Here is a 22969-nt window from a genome sequence, read left to right on the forward strand (position 1 = left end):
CAGGGGGAGTGGGAGAGGAAGAAGCAGGCTTCCAGCGGAGGAGCCTGATGTGGGGCTTGATCCCAGACCGCTGGGATCACGCCCTGAGCCGAAGGCAGACGCTTAACAACTGAGCCACCTGGCACCCCATCATCAGAGTATTTTTAAACTCTTTTCATTAGTACAGACTTTATTCTTAATGACAGGGTTAGCAGAGTTATTGGATTTTCCTCAAAAAGCAATCATTTTTATTTAATTTTTTATTGAGAAGCCAGGGGAAATTAGGAAACATTTGCTTTCACAGCAGGTTGAAATAAAGAACTACTCTAAAGGCATAGCTATAATCAAGATGGCATGCTCATGTCAGTGTTGGATAGAGTATTGGTAACAATATTTATTGTATTTGAGTATTCAGAAGTTATATAGATAACAAAGAGATTACTAAATATCACAGTAGGTGTTCATTAGTGGTAAACAGCAGACAAATCAAGGCATGTTTAAGAAGTTGAGCATCACAAAAGTCATCGTTTGGAAGGGACGGAAAGGTGGCAGGATTTAGATCAGAACAGCATTTGACAATCATGAAGTTTAGGGAATAACATAATTTTACTAGTACTGTAGTAATACTAGTAATGTAGATTACTAGTAAGGTAGCTGGTGGAGTTGGGTATTGTACGGTTTTTGTTATTAGGTTATGCTAGTTAAGTATGACAAAGATGGTCATGGGATAGTGAGAAAATTATAAAATGATATAGGGAAAACTGGCCATTGACTTGGAAGAAAATAAGGGAATATTTTTAAAGTAGGGACCAATTAACAATTTGATTTAATTTAGACAATGTTTATTTCATACATGTACTGCTACATTCCATCAGAAATTGTTTTGATTTTATGACAGTTCAACAAATAAAACACATTTGAAAAAATTCTAATGCTTAGGGTTTTAACGTATAAATACAATGTACAAAATAAATACACGGCACAAAAACCACCCACCCACAAATTGCTGTATGCATCATTTCTGAAACAGAACATATATAAAAGTACATCATATACACTGATTGTAGTGTTTTCAGCTCTAAGTAACAGAAAAACTTAACTTTGTAAAGTGCCAGATAGTAACTGTCATAGGCTCTCTGAGCCACATGGTCTGTCAGAACTACTCAACTCTGTTCTTGTAGTGCTGAAGGCGGCCTCAGGCAAAACAGAGACAAATGATTTTTATAAGTGTTCTAATAAAACTATTTATGGACACTGAAACCTGAATATAATTTTCACATGTCACAAAATATTATTTTTTTTCCACTCATTTAGAAATGCAAAACTATTCTTGGCTTGTAGGCTACAAAAACAGGCTTTGGGTCACATCTGAATATCTGAATCATTTGTGGAAAACTGCACAACCAAGCCAAACCAAGGCACTACAGCAATAAAGGGAGTGCTGAATGTTGGTAGCCAACTTTTTTTTCCAGCATAATTCAAGAAATACAAATTATACTAGTATCTAACTTATGCTTTTCTTGTGTCTGAGACACTATTCTAAGTGCTCTAAAAATAACTCATTTATACCTCAGAGCAGTCCTGTCATTATCACTTCTCTTACAGAAAAGGAAACAGAGGCACAGAGAGGTTAAGTGGCATGCCACGTGCTGGAATTTGAGCCGTGGCAGTAAGAGTCCAGAGTCCACACTCTTAACCACTACCCATGTTGCTTCTACTATGAAGAAAAAGGTAGTGAATAACATTCTTAAAACACTCATACAAAATTCTAGTGCAGATAAGCTCTGCACCCTGCTAAAACATCAGCAGTAAGATAGATACGACTTCCTTACATAGCATTACTTGTTTTTATTAGAGTGTTTTCAGCTGTTTTTAAAAATAATTTCAGTCTTGTCTTATGAATAAATGTGTCCCTAATGTAAAATTCGCTGACCTTTCTGAAGGATTGGTTCAGTAATATCTATATTCATTTAAAAATGCTGGGAAATAGGAGAAAAAGATGCACTACAATTTTAAAAGAATATTACACTTAAAATACATATTAGAGTTACAGGAGTCGATGCTGAGATGCAATGTGAAATATCTTCACATACATGAAAACTGCTGAACGAAGGCTACATATATCCCTATGTACAGTTATGGACGGGATCCACGTGCACATAAACATCCACAACCTGTCCTGTAGCGTGCTAACACACGCTAGTTGTACATACTGAAGGATTCTTCATGTGTGTAAGGATGTCACCTGGTTTTTTTTTCAATGTATTTGTGCTTTTTAAAAAGCTTCAAAGATCTAGACATTGGTAGGTTTCTTTAAAAACAACAACAAAACCAAAAAACAAAGAAAACCGCTCAGAATCCAACTGCTGCAACATGACTTCTGGTGTAACTGTTACCCTCACTCAGTACAGATTCTCTCTGAATGTTTGTCAAGGAACTTTCACGTATTTGAAATGTCTGCAGAGGTTCTATCCCGGCATCACGGATCTGAGGTTCACTGACACATCTCTGACAATTCTCCGTAAAGGCTTCTGATCTCTGTTGCAGTCTGTGCACTTACACCTTTGAGTGCTCCAAGTCCACGTGGTGTCAGAGGTTTCTGAGTGCTTGGGAAGGATGCTGATAGGAACTTCTCACTCATGTGAGCTTTTGGATACCTAGTGTTGGCTGCCCTGACAGAAAATTTCCTGACATTCGTTTTTACAGGATTTCTCTTCCTGTGATTTCTGTGCTGTGTGGTCTAGTATGACTTCTAAAAGAATGGTCTCCCTCATGTTTTACAATTTGTAGGTCATCTGATACTTAGTTAAGTCTGACATATGGTAAAAATCTCTCTCTTATAGATTTAAAGAATTTCTGTGTATTACTCTTTTCTGTCAAGAAAGACTGTGACTGAAATTTTCTGAGATCGATGATATTCTCTTGTGTGAGTTACCCAGTTATTCTGAAGGATGAATTCCAAAAGAACTTTCCAATTCATAGTATTTATCAGCCTTTTCCCTCTGTGTGTGTCTTCTGATGTGCAGTAAGTTTTGATTTCTGAATAAAAGTTTTCCTACACTCCTGACATTCATAGGGTTTCTCCCCTGTGTGTTTTCTCTGATGTATGATAAAATGTGACTTCTGAGAGAAGGATTTCCCACATTCCTTACATTCATAGGGTTTCTCTCCTGTGTGCGTCCTCTGATGTAATCTGAGGACTGAATTCACGGAGAAAGATTTACCACATTCATGACATTCATAGGGCTTCTCCCCTGTGTGTTTTCTCTGATGTTTAGTGAGGTCTGATTTATAGTAAAAATTTTTTCCACATTTATTACATTCAAAGGGTTTCTCCCCTGTGTGAGTTCGCTGATGTACTGTGAGGGCTGACTTCTGGTAGAAGCATTTCCCACATTCCTTACATTCATAGGGTTTCTCTCCCGTGTGAGTTCTCTGATGAGTTTTGAGGTGTGAATTTCTAGAAAAGAATTTCCCACATTCCTTACATTTATAAGGTTTCTCCCCTGTATGTGTTCTCTGATGTACTGTGAGGTGTGATTTCTGGGAAAAGGATTTCCTACATTCCTTACATTCATAGGGTTTCTCCCCTGTGTGTGTTTTCTGATGTACCATGAGGTATGCCTTAACATAGAAGAACTTCCCACATTCGTTACACTCAAAGGGTTTCTCTCCTGTGTGTGTTTTCTGATGTTCTACGAGGTGTGGCTTCTGGTAGAAGGATTTCTCACACTGATTACATTCATAGGGTTTCTCCCCTGCGTGAGTCCTCAAATGTCTACTAAGAGATGACAAGTGATAGAAAGTTTTCTTACATTCTTTACATTCATAGGTTTTCTCTCTGGTGTGAGTTTTCTGTTGTACTGTGAGGTCTCCATTTCTAGAGCCAGATTCCCCACATTCCCTGGGTTTGTCCTTTGAGTGAATATGCTGGTGTATTACGAGGATAGACTTCTGGCAGAAGGACTTTCCACATTCATTGCATTTATGGATTTTCTCTCTGGGTTGAGGTTGCTGGTGTTTTCTAAGTTCTCCATTCCTAGAGAGAAATTTCCAAATTCAATGTCTAAGGTACGCTAGCTGAGAACCAATTTCTAGAGATTTTCCCATATTGATTAGATTCAAAGTTTCTCCACTGTGAATGTTCTCTGATACACACTGTGGTTTAACATTTGGTAGAAGGAACCTTCCCTTGCACTGTATGCAGAGTCTCTCAAATGCCTGAGATCTACTTTGTGTAACCATGCCTCCCTTACTGTGTAACTCAGAAGAATTAAAAGACTACTTCAAAGTCTGAATTTCCTGGTCCTAAATAAGATCTTTGGAATTCACTCTAGTGTTAGTTTTCTCACATTTAGGATTAACTAGTGCTTTCCCACTTCCAGTACTCTCGTCAAGACTTTCTTATTACAAGGCTTCTAATCTTACAATCAAAATCTTGGACTTGCCTTGAATTTTCAGCTCGGCTTTCCTGGTATTTCGCTCCTAGGTCATGAATTTTCCAGAGGTCTTCTACAAAGGAATCAAAAATTTAATACCGTATAAATCTTAATGTATTATTATGGTTGTAGGGTTGATTCTTAGGCTTCAGGCCAAGCTCCCCCAAAAAAGGAACTCTCAAATGCAAATTTCATCTATCCCATTGGCTTAGAAAAAACATAAACATTAAAAACTGCTGTAGCAGACCAGGGAAGAAACATGGGTATAAACCCAAGTGCTTCTGACACTTTAAAATATGGCCTTGGGGCGCCTGGGTGGCACAGCGGTTGGGCATCTTCCTTCGGCTCAGGGCGTGATCCCGGCGTTATGGGATCGAGCCCCACATCGGGCTCCTCCGCTGTGAGCCTGCTTCTTCCTCTCCCACTCCCCCTGCTTGTGTTCCCTCTCTCGCTGGCTGTCTCTATCTCTGTCGAATAAATAAATAAAATCTTTAAAAATAAAATAAAATAAAATAAAATAAATAAAATAAAATAAAATAAAATAAAATAAAATAAGGCCTTAAAAAACTTGGAGGAAAAAGTCAAGGGAAAAAAAAAAAAACAGGGAGCAGAGAACAAAAGATACGCAGAGTGCTGTAAGCCCACAACAGACAAGGAACAGTAAGTAGGGTGACCAGAAAAATTAGTATACAGCTGTGTTCACTGGAAATATCAGGGGAAAGATGAAATTGGACAAAGAGCTAAGAGGTCTTCGTCAGCTCAAATCTAATTTGCTGTGTTATCTTAGCAGACTGTAAACTTCTGCTTGATTTCCTCTGTGTACACACGACAGTCTGGATGCCAACGCTGAAGTGACTTTCCAAGAACTTCCGTTTCCCTGTGTGTGGAGGAATAGTGCTGCACTTTGGGCTCTCACTCTCCATCTAGCTGGCTTAATTTTCCCTGGGACAGAAGACCCAGGAACACATACATTCAGAATGAAAGAGTGCAAGCCATCATAAAACAGGATGAACTCCCATTTGTAGCAGCAGAGATGTTCAAGCCTGACTGCCAAAGACTGTGTCCCCAAAGCAGTGTCAGCCACGACTCAACCCCAGGCTTATTCTGCTTTCATAGTTGAGTTCCCACCTCTCTGCTTCAGTTTACTACATCATCTTTAAAGATTACTTAGCATCATTCTGGAACCTTTACTGACCTTCATATTTATTCATCTTTAAATGCTTGACAGAAAGTGAAAGATTATGAGCAGAGGCTTGGGTTTGGAACTTCACAGCATCAGTGGGGAAGACGTAGGACGTTACCTGCTGGGGACCTGGGCCAGGCTAACTGGGACACACAGAAACAAGGTCTTATGTGTCTTTGGTCTTAGGAAAGGAGGAGCCCTTGCAGCAGTTAACTATGAAAGTCACAGAGGAGAAGACAGTTCTTTTGTTAATTCACATTCAACCTTTCAACAAATATCTAGTGAACCACCACTAAATACCAGGCATTATTCCTGGTCCTGGCAACACATAAGTGCACAAGTCAGGAATATAAGAAAAGCATTTACAGAAGCAGAGGGAGATGATCTTTGGTTTTTTGGTTTTTAGTTTTTTAAATCTGAGAGTTCCGACACTCCAAGTAAGGTGCGGTAGATTTTAGAAGGCATAATTAGTACTTTGTGTGAAAGACAAACCACATCTAAAAGGAAGTATCAACTCTGAAATAATACAATTGATGAAAGGCATAAAGATCTGTAATCTGATTTCAGAGTTTAAAGAGAGAAAAGGAAGTTAATAAAACCAGTGCTAAAAATAACTGAGTGGCACAGCAGTTAAGCGTCTGCCTTTGGCTCAGGGCGTGATCCCGGCGTTCTGGGATCGAGCCCCACATCAGGCTCCTCCGCTAGGAGCCTGCTTCTTCCTCTCCCACTCCCCCTGCTTGTGTTCCCTCTCTCGCTGGCTGTCTCTATCTCTGTCAAATAAATAAATAAAATCTTAAAAAAAAAAAAAAAAAAAGTCTGGCAAAGGAGGAATTTATGTGGAAAAATGGAAACCAGAGGTGTGATTTATGTTGCTTGCATATGCAGATCAAATGTCCTTGGTTTTTTCCAAAAGTATAGGACATTTAAAAGAGATTCCTAAAAATATTTCAGAAGGCAAAGGCACCAACCACCTGACTAGCAACAGGGGCCACAGGTCCTCACTCACCGGGGTAATTCCGATGTGGAAATTCTACTTCCAATATCCATGGTTCTTTTCCTTGTTTCAGCTTGAAGACTGCATTTGGCTTATTCACACGGTAACCTATTAATGGAAAAGTATGTAATAGAGATTACTTGGGATTTAGGGACTCTGAAGGATGACAAGTGCAGTTTTAGGAGAACAATGAAGGTTCCGCTTAGGCTTGGCAGATTTAGATTCTTTCAATGGGGAGGGTGGGGACACAAATATTTTTTCTGGTACCCAAAATGATTTGTCACCTTTGAGCCCTGAAACAAAGCTAATATTATGCAGTCCAGCAACTGGGAAAGGAAATGCAAACTACTGGGACTTACATATGGGGAAGTTTTTCTCACCCACTGAGATTAGGAGACCATAGTTCTCTTGCATCACTTCCCTGTATAGGGTCCTCTGAGCAGCGTTCAGTAGCTGCCACTCTTCCCGGCTGAATTCCACAATAACATCCTTGAATGTTACTGGTCCCTGGAACAATATATTTCAGTTCAAATTGAAGTAATCAGAGTAGAGTACCACAAAAAGACACGTGTAAAGGAGCTGTTAACCTGCCAACTATAAAGTTTACTCTAGAAAGTTACGATACTTTGCTGCTTTGTACACAGATGAAATGTTCAATCTCTATTTACTGAGATACCACCCATGCCTGGAACTGTTGGAGATACAAAGAGGAATGGAAGCAACGATTCCTGTTGTCAAGGAGCTTACACTCTGACAAGGAGAAAGAAATGTAAATACTTGAATGCAATATGCATAGCAGGTGCTCTGACAAACATGTACAAGATCTAAGGTGGTGACAAATGGGGATAGATATTTGCATTGTGTGTTACCAAGTCAGATTTTACTAGGTAGGCAAGCCAACATAAACTTGGGAAATAAAGAAAACAGAATTGCCAAAGGCCTTGATGCATGAAAAATGGCAAGTTTAGGAAAATTACAAATAAGACAGCATGATATGAGAATAGGAAAGATTAGTTAGAAGGTGACACAGTTCAGTCAGGTGTCAGACATGGAAGAATTCTGAGTGTGTCTCTGGGCCATTAAAATATATTTTGCATACCCACTTAATTGGTGCCTGTTTGTAAATATATATTTATACTAGTCTTTATTAAAAATTGACAAGTTTTGTTTTTGTATTTATAAGAAAGAAAAATGTGTTTAGATATTCTGCTATTTCACACTATTTTTACACTTTGTGGGCTGTCCTACACATCTCTGGGATGTTCACCCATTCACTAACAGGTAACGGAGCCACCGAACAGACAGATGGGAAGTGCTAGAGTTACAGGAGTAGCCTGGTAGTTTCGAAGAAAACACAAAATAGAAGAGGCAAACAGCACACCAGAAATATGGAGTGTCAGAAGAGTAACAGGCATATGTGAACGATAAACATTTAAAATAGCAGCAGTGGGGGAAGAAACATAACTTCGTTGGAAATGAGTTATTACTGAGAGAAGAGAAGGATAACTTCCACAGTATCTATACAGTCTGATGGTAGCTAGACCCATAATGATAATTATTTTCATTCTCTCATTTTTATCAGTAGGACATTGAAGGCTATAGAATTTCCTCCAATCATTACTTCGCTTATATTCCACAGAATCTGAAATGTAATGTGAAAACTTGAAGTTCTTCACTGAATATAAATTCTTGCTTCATACTTTTTTTCTTGGAAACACTGTTCTGCTTTTGTTTTATATATATATGTTGCTTTTTAAAAAGAACTATGTCATTTTTCCTTGGCAAGTGATGTAGTCTTTTTCCTTGTGTCCTAGAGGACTCTTTTCTCTACTTTTAAGTAAGCCTAGTAGTTTTATTAGAATCTCTCTTGGGGTTTACCAGTGTGGGTCAGTTCTCTCTGGCACATACAGCCTTTTCAATATGTAATTTAGTATTTCTTTTCTTTATGGAAAGTTTCCTTGGATTAAATGTTAGCTCTCTTCCACTATTTAGGTTTTGTTATTCAGGGATTCTACTTTATCTCCTATTTCTGTTACTTCTCTTCCTCTTCCTTGTCGATTCTTATCAGCACCCCCCCCCCCCACTCCATGGTCTCTTCCAATTCCTCTGCCTCATGTCAGTTATCAGACTTGAATTTCTCTTCTCCCCGAGCTGCACTGTCATTTAATCTTCTAACCTGACAGGATTTTCTGTTCTACTATTTCTTTCCTGAGTTAATTTGCTTTTATTTTATATCTACTTGTTTTTCAGTTTCTGAGTCTTTAATCTCCGGGTTTTAAAGTTATTTCCTATCTGAAACTCCTTAATATCGGAAAGCTGTACTCTCCTCTACTTTGCGTTTGTTTGGGGGAGGAGTATTGACATCAATGGACAAAGCGTTAATTCACACATTCTACTTTTTCTTATTTTACTATTGTCTGCATGTTGAGTAACATTTTTTGGTGGGGAGGGATGAAAGTGTTACCCTAGTCCTTAGTTCAAAAGACACTCTCTGTGGCCAGAGTATATTCACATTCTTAAAGGAAGCAGCAGTACTGGGGGTGGTGTCTTTAGATTCTGTGATAATGTACACGCTTTTCTTTAGGACACCTGATTTCAGCGGCTTGTTTTCTGATTTGCCTTCACTACAAAGCACAAGGGATTCCACTTCTTTTCCTCTGTGTTGCTGACTGCTTGAAGCTGCCATCCGTGTTCCTGCACACATTCTAAGTCCCTTCTATTTTATTTACCCCCAGTGCCAGTCCTTGGGTCCCACTGTCTCAGACCGCTCCTGCATCTCCCCAGTCAGGGTGAGCACCTCTGCTTGTGGCAGCACCCACTTGATCTTACGTTGCTCTACAACTATGACCTCACCATCTTTCCTCTTCCATCAGTGCCCTTCTGACTTCCTGCTCTGGGGGGAGCTCCAAGCTGCTTTTGCTCATGAGAGTGATCTCCCAACTTACACATCAACAGTCCTGTCTCCTAGCTATACAGTAGGAGCGGGTTGTGGCGTGTGGAAACATTTGTATCTTGCCAACTAACATTATTCTGTAGCAACTAGGAAATTCATAAAAGAAAACTGGAAAACAAGAAAAAGAATCCGTTGGGCAGGAGGAGACAGTGAGCTTGAATTTTGTTCATGCTGAAGTGACTGTGGAACATATAGCTGGAACTGTTCATTCTAGTGGGTATACATGTAAGTAAATTTCCACAAATAATATTGTCATATATTTTAAAAATGGGGTTCCAGAAGAGTCAAAAAAGAAATCTGAAAGCAACAACATTCAAGATAATAGTAGGGGAAACTAGGCCAGGGGAAACTAGGCCAGGGGCGCCTGGGTGGCGCAGTCGTTAGGCATCTGCCTTCGGCTCAGGGTGTGATCCCGGTGTTCTGGGATCGAGTCCCACATCAGGCTCCTCTGCTGGGAGCCTGCTTCTTCCTCTCCCACTCCCCCTGCTTGTGTTCCCTCTCTCGCTGGCTGTCTCTCTCTGTCAAATAAATAAATAAAATCTTAAAAAAAAAAAGAGAAAAGAAAAGAAACTAGGCCAAGACTGAAGCCTGACAGAACTCTAAACATACGGGCAGGTGAGGAGGAGAGTGGTTAGGAAGCCAAAGAAAGAGAGACTCACAACTAATGGGCACTTCTAGTTTAAAACCCAAATGTGAAAGTCCAAGGTAGAGTAACTTGGTAAGTGCAATCCAAAAGAAGATATATGGGTAGCAAATAAGCACATCAAAACATTTTGAACCTATTAGTCATTAGGATAAATGCAAATTAAAACCATACTGAGATATCACTACACACCTATCAGCATAATTTGAAAAAAAAACAACTGCCAATACCAAATGCTGACAAGAATGCAAAACAAATAGAAATCTGTCCATTGTTGTAGGAACACAAAATAAATAGTATGGCTACTCTGGTAACGGTTTGGCAGTTTCTTATAAAGTTAATTACAACACTTAACATGAGCCGGGCAAGCACATGCCTAGGTACTTACCCAAGATAAATGAAAATCTGTGTACACACAGAAATCTAAATGCAATTGTTTGTAATAGCTCCTTTTGTAATTGCCACAAAACAGAAACCCAAATGCTTTTCAGCTGGTGAATGGGTTAATAAATTGGGTACATATATACAGCTCAATACTATTTAGCAATAAAAAGGAATGAACTGTGGGTACAGTCAACATGATTAAATCTCAAGTGCATTATGCTGAATGAAAGTTCGTAGTCTCAGAAAACTACATACTATTTGATTTAATTTATATGATACTCCGGAAAAGGCAAAATTATAGGGATAAAGAATAAATTGGTGATTGCCAGGAATTGGTGGTGGGGGGAACCAAAAGAATTTTGAGGCAATGAAACTGTTCTATATCTTAACTGTGGTGATGATTGTATGCCTTTATGTATGTGTCAAAACTCAGTGAAATGTATATCCAAACAGAGTGAATTCTGCTGTAAGTTAGAGAATAAAGAAGATAAAACATAGCACAAAACAAAAATGACTTCACTCAACATAACAACAACAACAACATAAAAACCCAGGAAGATATCAAGTATTGGCAAGGATATAGAGAAACTGGAACCCTTGTGCATTGCTGGTGGGAATGTAAAATGGTGCAACCCCTATAGTACGTTGGTTCCTCAACAACTTAAAGAATTACCGTATGATTCAGTAATTCCACTCCTAGTTATGTATCCAAAAGAACTCAAAGCAGGGACTCAAACAGATATTTGTACACCCATGTTCATTGCAGCACTATTCACAATAGCCACAAGGTGCAAAAAACCCAAGCATCCATCAAGAGATGGATGCATAAAGGAGAGGTTGGTGGAGTAGGAGGACCCTCAGCTCACCCCCTCCCATGGATACAACTAGATAACACTCACATCAGCATAAATCATCCAAGAGAACAGCCCTAAGACTGGCCGAACAAACACCACAACTAGAAGTAGAGAAGAGGCTGCATCAAAGAAGGTAGATGTGAATATTAAGAGAAGTTAACTGGGTGCAAAAGGAAAGATGGAACTCATTAAAATGTATAAAATCTTGATTTTTAATAAAACATGTCAAATACCAAAAGAAAAAAAAAAGATGAATGCATAAACAAAATGTGGTTTATAGAAACAATGGAATATCATTTAGCCTTTAACAGGAAGGAAATCCTGTCAAATGCTACATTGATGAATCTTAAGGACATTATATTGAGTGAAATACGCCAGGTAAAAGTGGCAAATACTGTGTGCTTCTACTTATATGAGAGACCTAGAATAGTCAGGTTATAGATAGTAGATTGGTAGTTCCCAGGGGAAGGGGGAATAGGGAGTTACTGTTTAATGGTTAGAATTTTAGTTGTACAAGATGAAAAAAGTTCCAGAGATGGAAGGTGATAATGATTGTACCACGATGTGAATGTACTTAAATGCCACTGAACTGTATAGTTAAAAATTGTTAAAATGGTAAATTTTATATATATTTTGCACAATTAAAAAAATAAAATAACCAAACCCTAGAGAACACTAAAAATGGCTGTACGAAAGCATCAAATATTACCATACACACCAAATTTGTGGAGGGATCAAGATCCTAGAAAAAAAGAAACTGATTGGGATGAGTCCTATACCTTGAATTTGAATTTTCGGGGCATTTTCAAATTTCATAGCCAGAGCAGAAAGTCGCTTAGAGCTAGCATCTTGACCATAAGGATAAAAAGCTAGTTCTGAATAGAATGTAGAAAGGCAAAAGAGAAGTGGATCTCACCCTAACAAGAAGAACAAGCCCCTAACCTAGAAAATTACAAGTTTTCCATAACCTATCAGAAAATGGAGACTCCAAAGATGAACAAAGGAAAAAATTCACAAGAGATGAATACTCCAGAAGAGAAAAGAAAACCACGATGACTCACTTTTAGGGGCAAGCAGGGAAAAGAGGGAACCAGTCCAACTCAACAAAATTGTAATGTTTGCTTATGGATTTCTGTGATGTATTAGATCCCAAAGAACTCCAGTCATAAAGCAAGTGAACCCCAATCTGCCATTTAATACTAGCTGGTGACTGGAGGTTTCACATTCAAAAGGTCCCTAAATGGGGGGCGCCTGGGTGGCACAGCGGTTAAGCGTCTGCCTTTGGCTCAGGGCGTGATCCCGGCATTATGGGATCGAGCCCCACATCAGGCTCCTCCGCTATGAGCCTGCTTCTTCCTCTCCCACTCCCCCTGCTTGTGTTCCCTCTCTCGCTGGCTCTCTCTATCTCTGTAGAATAAATAAATCTTTAAAAAAAAAAAAAAAAAAAAAAAGTCCCTAAATGGAAGCCTAGTATCTCTAGGACTTTTTTTTTTTTTTACTTCCCTTTAAATGTCTCAAAGTGATCATTTCATTATAAGTTGGGGAAGAGTTTTTGGAACCAAACAGGAAGCTTCATAACCAATATGAATGGTCTGAAATACAAACAGCCACCAGTTTTCCCCACAGGCCTCTACCGAGTACATGGCAGCAAGCCTCCCTAGATTGGGAGCAGAGCACCAGGGCAGGAAGAGCTGACTCAGATGGTGAAAGCTCTGTGGCGTAAGAACTCCATGCTCATCCAAATTAAGGCTGGTGGCCAGACTGTAAAGCACATCAGTGGAGCCTTGGTGGTGCTCAGATCCCAAGCTCTGCTGAAGGTAAAGCCTTGATCTTGCCCTTAAAGCATTTGAAGCCCGTGGTGAACTGAATCTAACTAAAGCCCAGGGTCAGCTCAACTACATATCAGGCTGACTCAGGAACCAGGCAGAAGACGGGATATGCCATTTTCTGGAACTATTACTTACTTCGATCTCTACTGTACTTTTATAAAATGTCTAGCACATAATAAAGAATTATGAGACGCAAAAAAAGTAGAAAATGTTCATACATACCAAAGAAAGAAGCCTTTGAAGCAGATAACCTAGATGTTGGGATTTGCAGATAAGGACTTTAAGTACAATGAAAATGTTAAATGAGTGAAAAAACAGACAATACAAATGAAAGAATGATAGCAGAAAAAGAACAAAACAAAACCCAGGAATTTTTAGAATTAAAAGATACAGTATCAGAAGTGGATTTTGTGGGCTTATGAATGAAGAGAATTGACAAAAAAGGAGGAGGAAACCAGTAACTTGAAAAATTGGTTCAACAGAAATATTCAAACAAAAAGACAAAAAGCTCTCCAAACTAAATAGAATTTGGGGCAATATGTATTTGGTGTAATAATAATCTTAGAAAGGAAAAAAGAGAAAGGGGCAAAGAAAATATTTGAAGAGTAAGTGGCTAAGAATTTTCTGAAATGATAAAAGGCAACAACCTATAAATCTTTATTGTCCACAAGGGATAAATCCAAAACAAACCATAACTATGCACATCACAGTCTAACTGTTGAAAACTAAGGATAAAATCTTAAGCACAACTCTCAGACACATTGTGTTCAGCTGAATAAGGATAAGATGAAGACTGACATCTCATCAGAAACAACAGAAGACAAAGGCATCCCATAAATGCAGAAACAAAGGAAACCTGCAGCATAGAGTTCTATATTCAACAAAAATTATTCTTCCCAAACCAAGGAAATAAAGACATTTCCAGAAAGACAAGCAAAGTGAATTTGTCACCGTAACTCCTGTGCTGTGTGAAATGATAAAATAAGTTGCTTAGGCTGAAGGAAAAGGACATCAGAGAGAATCCCAGACCTGTAGGAAGGAATACAGAGCACCCAAAGCACAGATATTTGTATAAAAATAACACTATTTTATGCACACGCACACACACACTTAAGTTCCTTTAAAAGATTAATACTGATTAAAGAAAAAAATAAGTATTGGGGATTAAAAATATATGTAGTAGATATAAAACAAGGACCACACTGGTGGGAGGGTTGAAACAGAATTATGCTGCTGAAAATTATGTTGTTCATGAATAAATATTTGCAGACATGTGTAAATTAATGGTGCAAAATGTAATCTTCAGACTAAGCAATAAACAGAATAACAAAAAGTAGAGCTTGAAAGTCAGTAAAGGAGATACAGTGTAAATACTCAAAATACTCAACCCAAAGGAAGTACAACAAATCTCATTAGGATAAAGAAAAATCCACACATACACAAATAGAGTTAGGGTATCTTAAAAGTAGCTAGCCCAGAATACAAATTTACTTTAGAGGTCTGACAAAAGGTGAATTTTGAGTAGTATCAGAAGACAATGAATGCTTTTCCATGTTTTAAGATAAAACAACCGTCAACTGAGAGTTCTTTACACAGTGAAAAAATTATATTTCAGATAAACCTAACTCAGAGTTTTCCACCAGCAGACCTTCACTAAAACAAGCAAGTGAGCAGGATAAAAACAACATAAAGGATGTTTTCAAACAAGAAATTTATGCCAATACAACTTGAGAGATGCAAGAAGAAATAAAAAAAGATCTAATTTGGCCAAAATGTCTATGAATAAACAAAAAATTACAATATCTACATAAAATAAACTTTTCCAAAGTTAGTAGTAATGACTGCACTCAAAATTACTTCAAAAAACAAAAAGGCTCACTAGTCATTTCTGCTGTCCAAACTGCACCAGTCAGAAATTAGTTACAGAACACAACATGGGGAAAACATTGTGGAACCCCTGAATGAATTCTGGATAAGGAGAATGTCGAGTACAAGACACACCTTCAAGACTAAAGCAGAGTGTTGAATAGGCTAAGTTTTTTTGAGCTTCCTCCTACATTATTTCTCACTCTTTCTAGAGTCTCTCCCCACCATCATGCCCAAAGACTATGATTTTTAGTTAATAACATAATGTCCACACTGAAAATTTCTGATATGGTAGTAAACCATTTCAAAAGCTGGGCTGTAAGAACGACGTAAGACTGTTGTCAAGTGCTTATCAAAGGGCTGGGAAATTAATTGCCAAATACACTGTTTTGTTTTAAACATTGAATCATAAAAGCAAAGAAATGGTTAACTCAGAAGTCAGGATTCCTTTTTCTCTGGGTAATGAATGGTGAGATGAGATTAAGGAGGGGCATACAGGGGCTTCAAAGATAACTAGTAATTTTCATCTCTTAAGCCAAATAGGGCATACACCTGTGTTTCATCAATATTCCCTAAATTTTACATACACATTACATACATTTGTTTGATTGCATAAGTATGATTTTTAAAATAAAATTGAAATTCAATGTTTTCTTCAGCCTACAAGGTCCTACATACTCCAGCCCCTTCTACCTCTTTGATCTTCCCTCTTAGCTCATTCCCCCCAGGTTGCTCTGTAGCTTCAATGTTCTGAATACTGTTTCTGGAACATGCCTCGGGGTTTGTATTTGCTGTTCTTCCTATCTAAATGCTCTTCCCCCAGAATTCTACTTGGTTCCCTCTCTCATTTAACCAGGTTTTTCCTCAAATATTACCTTTTAGAGTGGCATTCCCTAACCACCTTATTCTGTTCCTCACTTCTGTGTGTCACCCTGTCCTAATCTGCCTGTGAGCACATAATCAGAAATATTACTCAGGGGTCGCCTGGGTGGCTCAGTCTGTTATGCGTCTGCCTTCAGCTCCAGTCATGATCCCCGAGGTCCTAGGATGGAGCCCTGCTTCTGGTAACCTGCTCAGCGGGGAACCTGCTTCTCCCTCTCTCTCTCTCTCTGCCTGCCACTCCTGCTTGTGCGTGCACTCTCTCTCTCAAATAAATAAAAAAATCTTTAAAAAAATATTACTCAAAGGCAGACACATATAAAAATACATTTGTTAGTATCCTCACCAGTCTCCTCAGAAAAGTGCATTAGAAGGTGTCAGCTTCACAGTGGAGGATACAAGTTTTCCAAAATTCTGTTTCACTTGGAAGCTCAACTTTTAACATTGGCAACAAGTACGGAGAGTTATTTTTCTTGAAGTGACAAGCTCACTGCAGCCATTTTTGAGAAAGTATTTGGTAAAGACCCGTCCAAATAACCACAGTTTGTCTGCCAGGTAAAAATAGTATTCCATGAAAAGGTGGCTAGGTGAACTCACGAATCAATCACACAAGTGCTTTTCCTGTAGACAACCATCATTCCTCAGTATGTAGCAAAAGTATTGTATGTGAACTTCGCGTTTCATCATTGAATGTTGAACATTAAAAAGATGTGAATTCAAGGGTCAAGATTTAATAAAATCCTTAATTTTTACCGTTTCATCAAAGATACCTTAAGTAAAGGTGGCAGGTTTTTTTATTGTGAATACACTGCAGAGAAATAGTCATTGGTATCATTTGTCTTGATTCATGCCAAACATGCAGCAACCTAGTCACCACTGCTCTTCACCATCAGTGTGCAAGGCAATTTGCATCTTAGTATTATGTTCTGACTTCACAGGCCCCTTGTAAAATTCTTGGGGATCCCAGGAGTCTGCACACTACTTTGGAACTGATGTAGTATTCATTTTTTGGGGGGGGGGGATTTCATTTATTTGACAGAGAAAGGAAGGAGAAAACAAAAGCAGGGTAGCAGCAGGCAGAGGGAGAGGGAGAAGCAAGCTTCCCACTGAGCAGGGAGCCTGATGGCAGACTTGAGCGGAAGACAGTTAAAGGACTGAGCCACCCAGGCATCCCTGCTGTGCTATTCAAACAACATTTTCCCTTAAGGTGATTTTTAACTATTTCCAGTTTTTGAGTTTAATGTATGGGCTTTCATAAAACTCACTGAAAATACACACACACACACACACACACACACACACACACACACAGGCTAAAGAAATGACTCACCTGATACTTGCTCATTTTCTGCTGCTCTTGGGAAAGGACAGAAACTATGAAGCCAGAACAGGGAAAGTTGGAAGACAGAAGTCTTGGAAGACCTTATCTTGCAGCTCAGGAATCACCTGTGAGAAATTTCCATACATTTTAGTAAAACATAAACCCCTAGGAAAATAGCCCTTTGAGCCATGAAGAGGAATAGGAGGACCATGATAAAGGAGTACCCACCTTCCACTGGTGACTCTGATATAATATGACGAATCTGGGAAAATTTTGAGTGAATCTAAACATTTCTTTCCTACTGGCTGTTTTGAAAGTTGTGTGTCCATTTACTAAATGGACTAAATGTCCCTTACTAAAAAACACAAAAGAATCGAAAACTTAAATATCCAAAAATAGCAAGTTAGGCAAGGTTATACGTATAATATATATCCAAAGTATGGACCCCGATGCTGGCATTACAAATGATGTTGAAGAGAAATACTGATGTGGAAGTGTTTAAGTTACATAACAATTTTTCCTATTTCTATTATAAACCTCAGAAAGTTAGAAAGTCTTCATAGCCCTCAAAAATTAACATGTTTCTTCTCCCTAAATTGCAGTTTCTCCAAAATCACTTCTCCAAGAAACTTGTTTTGACTTAAACATGGTATTGTGGACGACCTGGAGACTTTTGTTCTGTGCTAGTCTCTGCTATTAACAAACTTAGGCACTTAGTTTCAATGCTATTATTTAACATGAGGAGGAATTAGATAATTTTGAACCTTTCCTGTACCATTTTGATTCTGTAAGTCTTCACTCATTGCCACAAATCCAGATGGTATCCTGGAGTTCACTGTCCCCTCCAACTCTGGGCTGTGCCTTAGGGTAAAAGTGAATTAGGCCTCGAAGAATTTTGACATGGCCATCTGCTGATCTTCTGACAGCCACACAAATAAATCTAAAATAATAATTTGACACCATAAATCCCAGAACACTTTATGTAGGTAGCAAAAGGTAACTAGATGCCATAATGCAGGGATAGCAAAAATCTCTTGCAGCTGGCATGATGCTTACAGAACGCCTAAGATACAACTTTTTTTTTTTTTTTTTTTTTACAGAAAGCCCAGACACAACTGCCCAACAGAGAGACACTGTATCACTTTCTTAACGTGGAGCCCGGATGAAATTTCCAGTTTCGTCTTTTAACAAAGTCTGTCCCATTTCCCCTCTCTAGAAACTAGCCTCTGGCCTGGAGAGGATTCCCAGCTTCCCCAATAAAACTTAAAATTCAGGGCTCAACTTACCGGTTTCAGTTTACATGTCAACAGCCCTCTAAGAATAGAAACAGGCTGGAGAATGCAGGAAGGGCCTTAATTAACCTTTTGACACAAGGGTTCTGAGCAAGCCTCAAGAATTTTTGGAAGTAGAACTCTACGTGGTAAGGTTAGGTCCACTACACTTCACAGTTTTGCTCAGGGAGAATTACTGTACTAAATACAACCGAAGACTGGATTTTACCGTGGGAAACAGCATGAAGCAGAGTAAAATGTGAATTTACTCACTCTCCTCCGCTAGTGCTGAGTACACCAATTTACCTCTCAACCTTTAGTACTCGCATTTATTAGCATGGAGCTGATTAATACCGATTCGAAGGATGGTTAAGATGATTATGATTAAATGAGCCAATAATGAAAAGAACAGCATTTCCTTGTAATAATAAAAGCAGCTCACCTTTATTGAGTCCTTATCATACTTTATATATACAGCCCTATTTACTACAGCAAACAACCCCAGTGGTTACTGGGATTATTTTACAGATGAGTGTCCGGGTCGTACCGAGGTTATCCTGCTCGGTTACCGGCGGGAGCCAGACGGGTGCAGGTCCCCCGGGTTTGACAGCGCGGCAGCCACGCCAGTGCGGACGTGGCGGGCCCAGGGTCCACGTCACAAAAGCCGTCCCCCAGCGTCCCTCCCCGCTTCTACCGCGCCCCAGGCCAGCTCGGGGCGCTCGGCTCCGCAGGTCGGGAACCAGGAAGGTGGACAATGAGCAACCCCCGCAAAGCCCCCTGCCTGACCCCCTCCCCAGTCCTCGGAGGCCGTTCGGGCGCTCAGAGGGGGGCGGTGGCGGCTTCCAGGTCCTCCGACTCCGCGCAGCAGCGCAGACCCGGCTTCCCCCCGCCCCTCCTCCCCGGCCTCGCACCGGCAAAGCGGCCTTCGACACACCTGCAGGGGCTCGGCCACAGCTCCCGGCCGGCGCAGGTTACAGGCCCCGCCCTCTGCCGCGCAGCGCAGACCTGGAGGCTCTAAAGTCCTCTCCCGCCCTGGGGCGTGAGACAAAATGGCGAATATCAAAAGGAGGTGGACTTGCGCATGCGCAGAAGGCCCCCGCGCCTCACTCTGGAACTGCGCTTCCCAGGAGCCTCCGCAGCATCTCTATTTCGGAAGACGCCTGATATTCGGCCTCTTCCAGCGGTCTGAGTACTGCTGGGATTTTCTGAAGGCTTCTCCGGTGATTACTCCCAGTGATAGCTAATTTGACCTGGCAGCCCGTTACCTGGGGGCTTGAAAACAGAACTACCACTTGATAAAGAAAGTACTTGTAACTAACTGAGGGCTTCAGAGGGGAGGGGGGCGGGGGAATGGGATAGGCTGGTGATGCGCAGTAAGGAGGGCAGGTATTGCATGGTGCACTGGGTGTTATACGCAACTAATGAATCATCGAACTTTACATCAGAAACCAGGGATGTACTGTATGGTGACATAATAAAAAAACATTTAAAAAAAAAAGAAAGTACTTGTAACTAAGTTCAATAGTACATTCAAAGAATAATATCCTGTAACATCTGACTTGAAGCTTTCAAAATTATGCAAATGATATAAAGAGAAAATATATATAGGTTAAAACAGAAGACTAGTGCCACACATACCACTGCCCAAAAGAAAAGGAGTTTAATGTGAGTGCACAGTCTGAGATTTTTACTCACTTTTTGGCTAATGGTATAAAATATTTTAACTCCTCTCACTAGGGAATAAATATATACTGAATATGTAGTGATTTTCTGGTCAGTAACGTTATGACATTAATTTACTCTTTCTGCGCCAACAGAAATGAGTTTCCATTCAAAGTAATGACAAAAATATTAATTTGGTAAGATTAATTTTAAAACGCAAAATCCATATAGAGAAATATATGTGTTTGCTGGCATTCAGGGGTGCAGGAGCACCTGGCTGTGGTAGTCCCAAACATACCGGGTCTGGCCACTTACCGCTGACAAAATCCAAAGGCAGAGAGGAGCCATGGTGAAATAGGAAAGGAATTTATTTCAGTGAGGCCAACACAAGGAAGGCAGTGGACTAGTAACTCAAAGACTGTCTCCAACGTGCTAAAAAATATTTCCAGGTTTATATAAGAAAAATGTGGGGCAAAAGACAGTGGGTACTACAGGTAGGTAGTGAAAGTCCAATGGATCATTGCCTTGGAGTCAAACATGGGTGGGCACAGGGTAGTCCTTATTCCTTAAGGAAGGTAGTGTCTGTTAGGGGTGGAATTTTTTGCTCTCTTGGTCTTCCACCTGAGCCAAGAGACCAGCTGGAAAGAAGAAACCAACCAGAAAGTTTGAGGTCAAACTGGAGGCAGTCGAAATCCTCTTTCACATACACATACCAGTTTTCTGGATGGGCGGTGTTGGAGAAATAATTAAAAATAAAGGATCTCTTAGAATTCTGCCCAAACAAATGATTTGAGATTTTGGCCTGGGGAACCATGGATGTAGTTACTATTTACTGATGAAGGATAATTCACACAAAGATATATAAGTATTTTTACATAATAAGTATCATTTTTATCTACTGTTAACCTTTGTTTAGTACTTGCCTTATTCTCAAGAGAATTTGTGGTGGTTACTCCTGCACTTGATGGACACACACAAATATACAGGTCATACAGAAATAACTTCTTTCATAAAAATGCATACACACAGACTGGCTGACACAATAAATACGTTTACATAACCTGACTGGAAATAATGTCAATTTGAGCACTTACCTTGTGACAGACAGTGTCATATCTCCATGAATACATACATACACACATACATACATTTATAGATAGCTCTGTTTTGTTACCGGGATATTTTTTTAAATTTCGGAATATATTTTGAATATCCGTTGTATGATTTAATATATTTCTATCACATTTTAAGGCTGTGGCTTGTGCTTTGTGCTGCTTGCCTCGTAAGGCATCCACTTTGTGGATAAGCATATTTTACCCATAGATTCTTGAATATTTGTATTGACCCAACTAATACTGTGAAGAGCATTCTTTATATAGATCTTTGAATTATAGTAGCATATAACCCAAGAAGTGGAATTACTTGGGTGAAGTACTTGCTTATTTAAAATCTTTTAAGTATACATATATCTTCTGATTTAGTTTAAAAAATTATTGCTTCCTGGGGCGCCTGGGTGGCGCAGTCGTTAAGCGTCTGCCTTCAGCTCAGGGAGTGATCCCAGTGTTATGGGATTGAGCCCCACATGAGGCTCCTCCGCTATGAGCCTGCTTCTTCCTCTCGCACTCCCCCTGCTTGTGTTCCCTCTCTCGCTAGCTGTCTCTATCTCTGTCGAATAAATACACAAAATCTTTTTAAAAAAATTATTGCTTCCTTAGTTTTGAAAAATTCCTTTTTTTCAATTTCGAGACAAACTGCTCGGGTAGAGATGTTATTTTCTTATTGTATTACTGGATTCCATTTTTTAACATTTTAATTAAATTCTCTATTCACAAGAACTGATAACTGACAAATATCTTCCTTTTTATTAGTTTTGTGTCTAAAAGATACACCCAGTTTTTTTTTTTACCCTTTCCTTCTTTTATTGAAGTTTCTATTTCCAATCTTAGAATAATAAAGAAAATGAGCACCCATGTACCATTTTCTCTACTGGACAAATTTCACCTTTTGCCACATTTGTCTTGTGTTTGCGAAAACATTTTAAAATAAAATAGATATATTTCACTCTTAAACTAAGTACATTCTTTAATAGCGCATCTATAATGAAATTCCCATAATGTCCGCAAAAGTCTTTCAAAGAGTTGTTTGGTGGCTGTTTTTTGCCAAACCAGGATGCACTAAAGGACCACAAATCGCATTTAGGTAGTTCTTCTACGTAGGGCCTCACCTCCGGGGGTGAAATAGGGGGCGGCCTCCGAAAACTCCAGAGCCACCGACCTTCCACAGCAACCACCTCCCTACCCTTTGAATAAGACAGGTTTATTTACATAAAGAAGTGGACGCGAAGGATTATGGTAGACGTAGTCTTGAGTCTAGTTTGCTTACCCAGCAGAACTTGCGCGTTGGCTGCGGACAGTGCTGCGCACGCGCAGCTTCGCCATCTTCTTGGTCCCCCCCTCCTGCGCCAACAGGTTTGGTGAAGCCCGAAATTCCGTTTCCAGATTTCCCAGTAACTCTCAAGGTCCTGCCTGCCCACCTTCCCAAGAGCAGAGGTTAGAGCATGGGCCGCGTGGGAGACGGCGGTGACCCTCGGTGGGGAGGAGGCCCAGGACCCTGCAGCGGGACCTCCCACGGCGGGCGGGGGCTTCAGGGTGCGAACCAGCGGCTTGAGTTCCCGTGGGTCCCCGGCTCTGAGCGAGTGGTCCTGTCCGTGAG

General features: G+C 39.8%; 2 protein-coding genes across 24 annotated transcripts in view; one reads left to right on the forward strand and one right to left on the reverse strand.

Annotated features, from left to right (window-relative positions):
• Positions 1–804: 804 nt before the first annotated feature.
• On the reverse strand, positions 805–22960 carry ZNF25 (zinc finger protein 25). 12 transcript variants are annotated; one of them, XM_048219179.2, is made up of 7 exons: positions 19530–19799; positions 18100–18264; positions 17334–17449; positions 6976–7102; positions 6608–6703; positions 4428–4491; positions 805–4018 (listed from the first exon to the last, which is right to left on the reverse strand). In XM_048219179.2, exons 3-7 carry the CDS (start codon positions 17346–17348, stop codon positions 2968–2970), a joined length of 1353 nt encoding a protein of 450 aa, XP_048075136.1. In that variant the 5' UTR covers positions 17349–17449; positions 18100–18264; positions 19530–19799; the 3' UTR covers positions 805–2967. The 12 variants fall into 12 exon arrangements, with proteins under 12 accessions (XP_048075136.1, XP_048075139.1, XP_026359860.2 ...); XM_048219182.2 differs by lacking the exons at positions 18100–18264; positions 19530–19799 and adding an exon at positions 22640–22960; XM_026504075.4 differs by lacking the exons at positions 18100–18264; positions 19530–19799 and adding an exon at positions 22640–22727 and having other exon boundaries at positions 6955–7102.
• The window catches only part of LOC113258953 (zinc finger protein 37A-like), a 33316-nt gene continuing 33045 nt past the window's right edge, over positions 22699–22969 (forward strand). For 8 of the 12 annotated variants that reach the window (XM_048219163.2, XM_048219167.1, XM_048219155.2 and 5 more), the window contains exon 1: positions 22699–22806. The gene's annotated coding sequence lies outside the window, so the exon portion shown is untranslated. The remainder of the gene's footprint in view (positions 22807–22969) is intronic. The other 4 variants (XM_048219166.2, XM_048219157.2, XM_057308523.1 and 1 more) reach the window with 2 other exon arrangements.

This window comes from Ursus arctos, unplaced genomic scaffold, assembly GCF_023065955.2.
Source record: "Ursus arctos isolate Adak ecotype North America unplaced genomic scaffold, UrsArc2.0 scaffold_7, whole genome shotgun sequence".
Taxonomy (NCBI): domain Eukaryota; kingdom Metazoa; phylum Chordata; class Mammalia; order Carnivora; family Ursidae; genus Ursus; species Ursus arctos.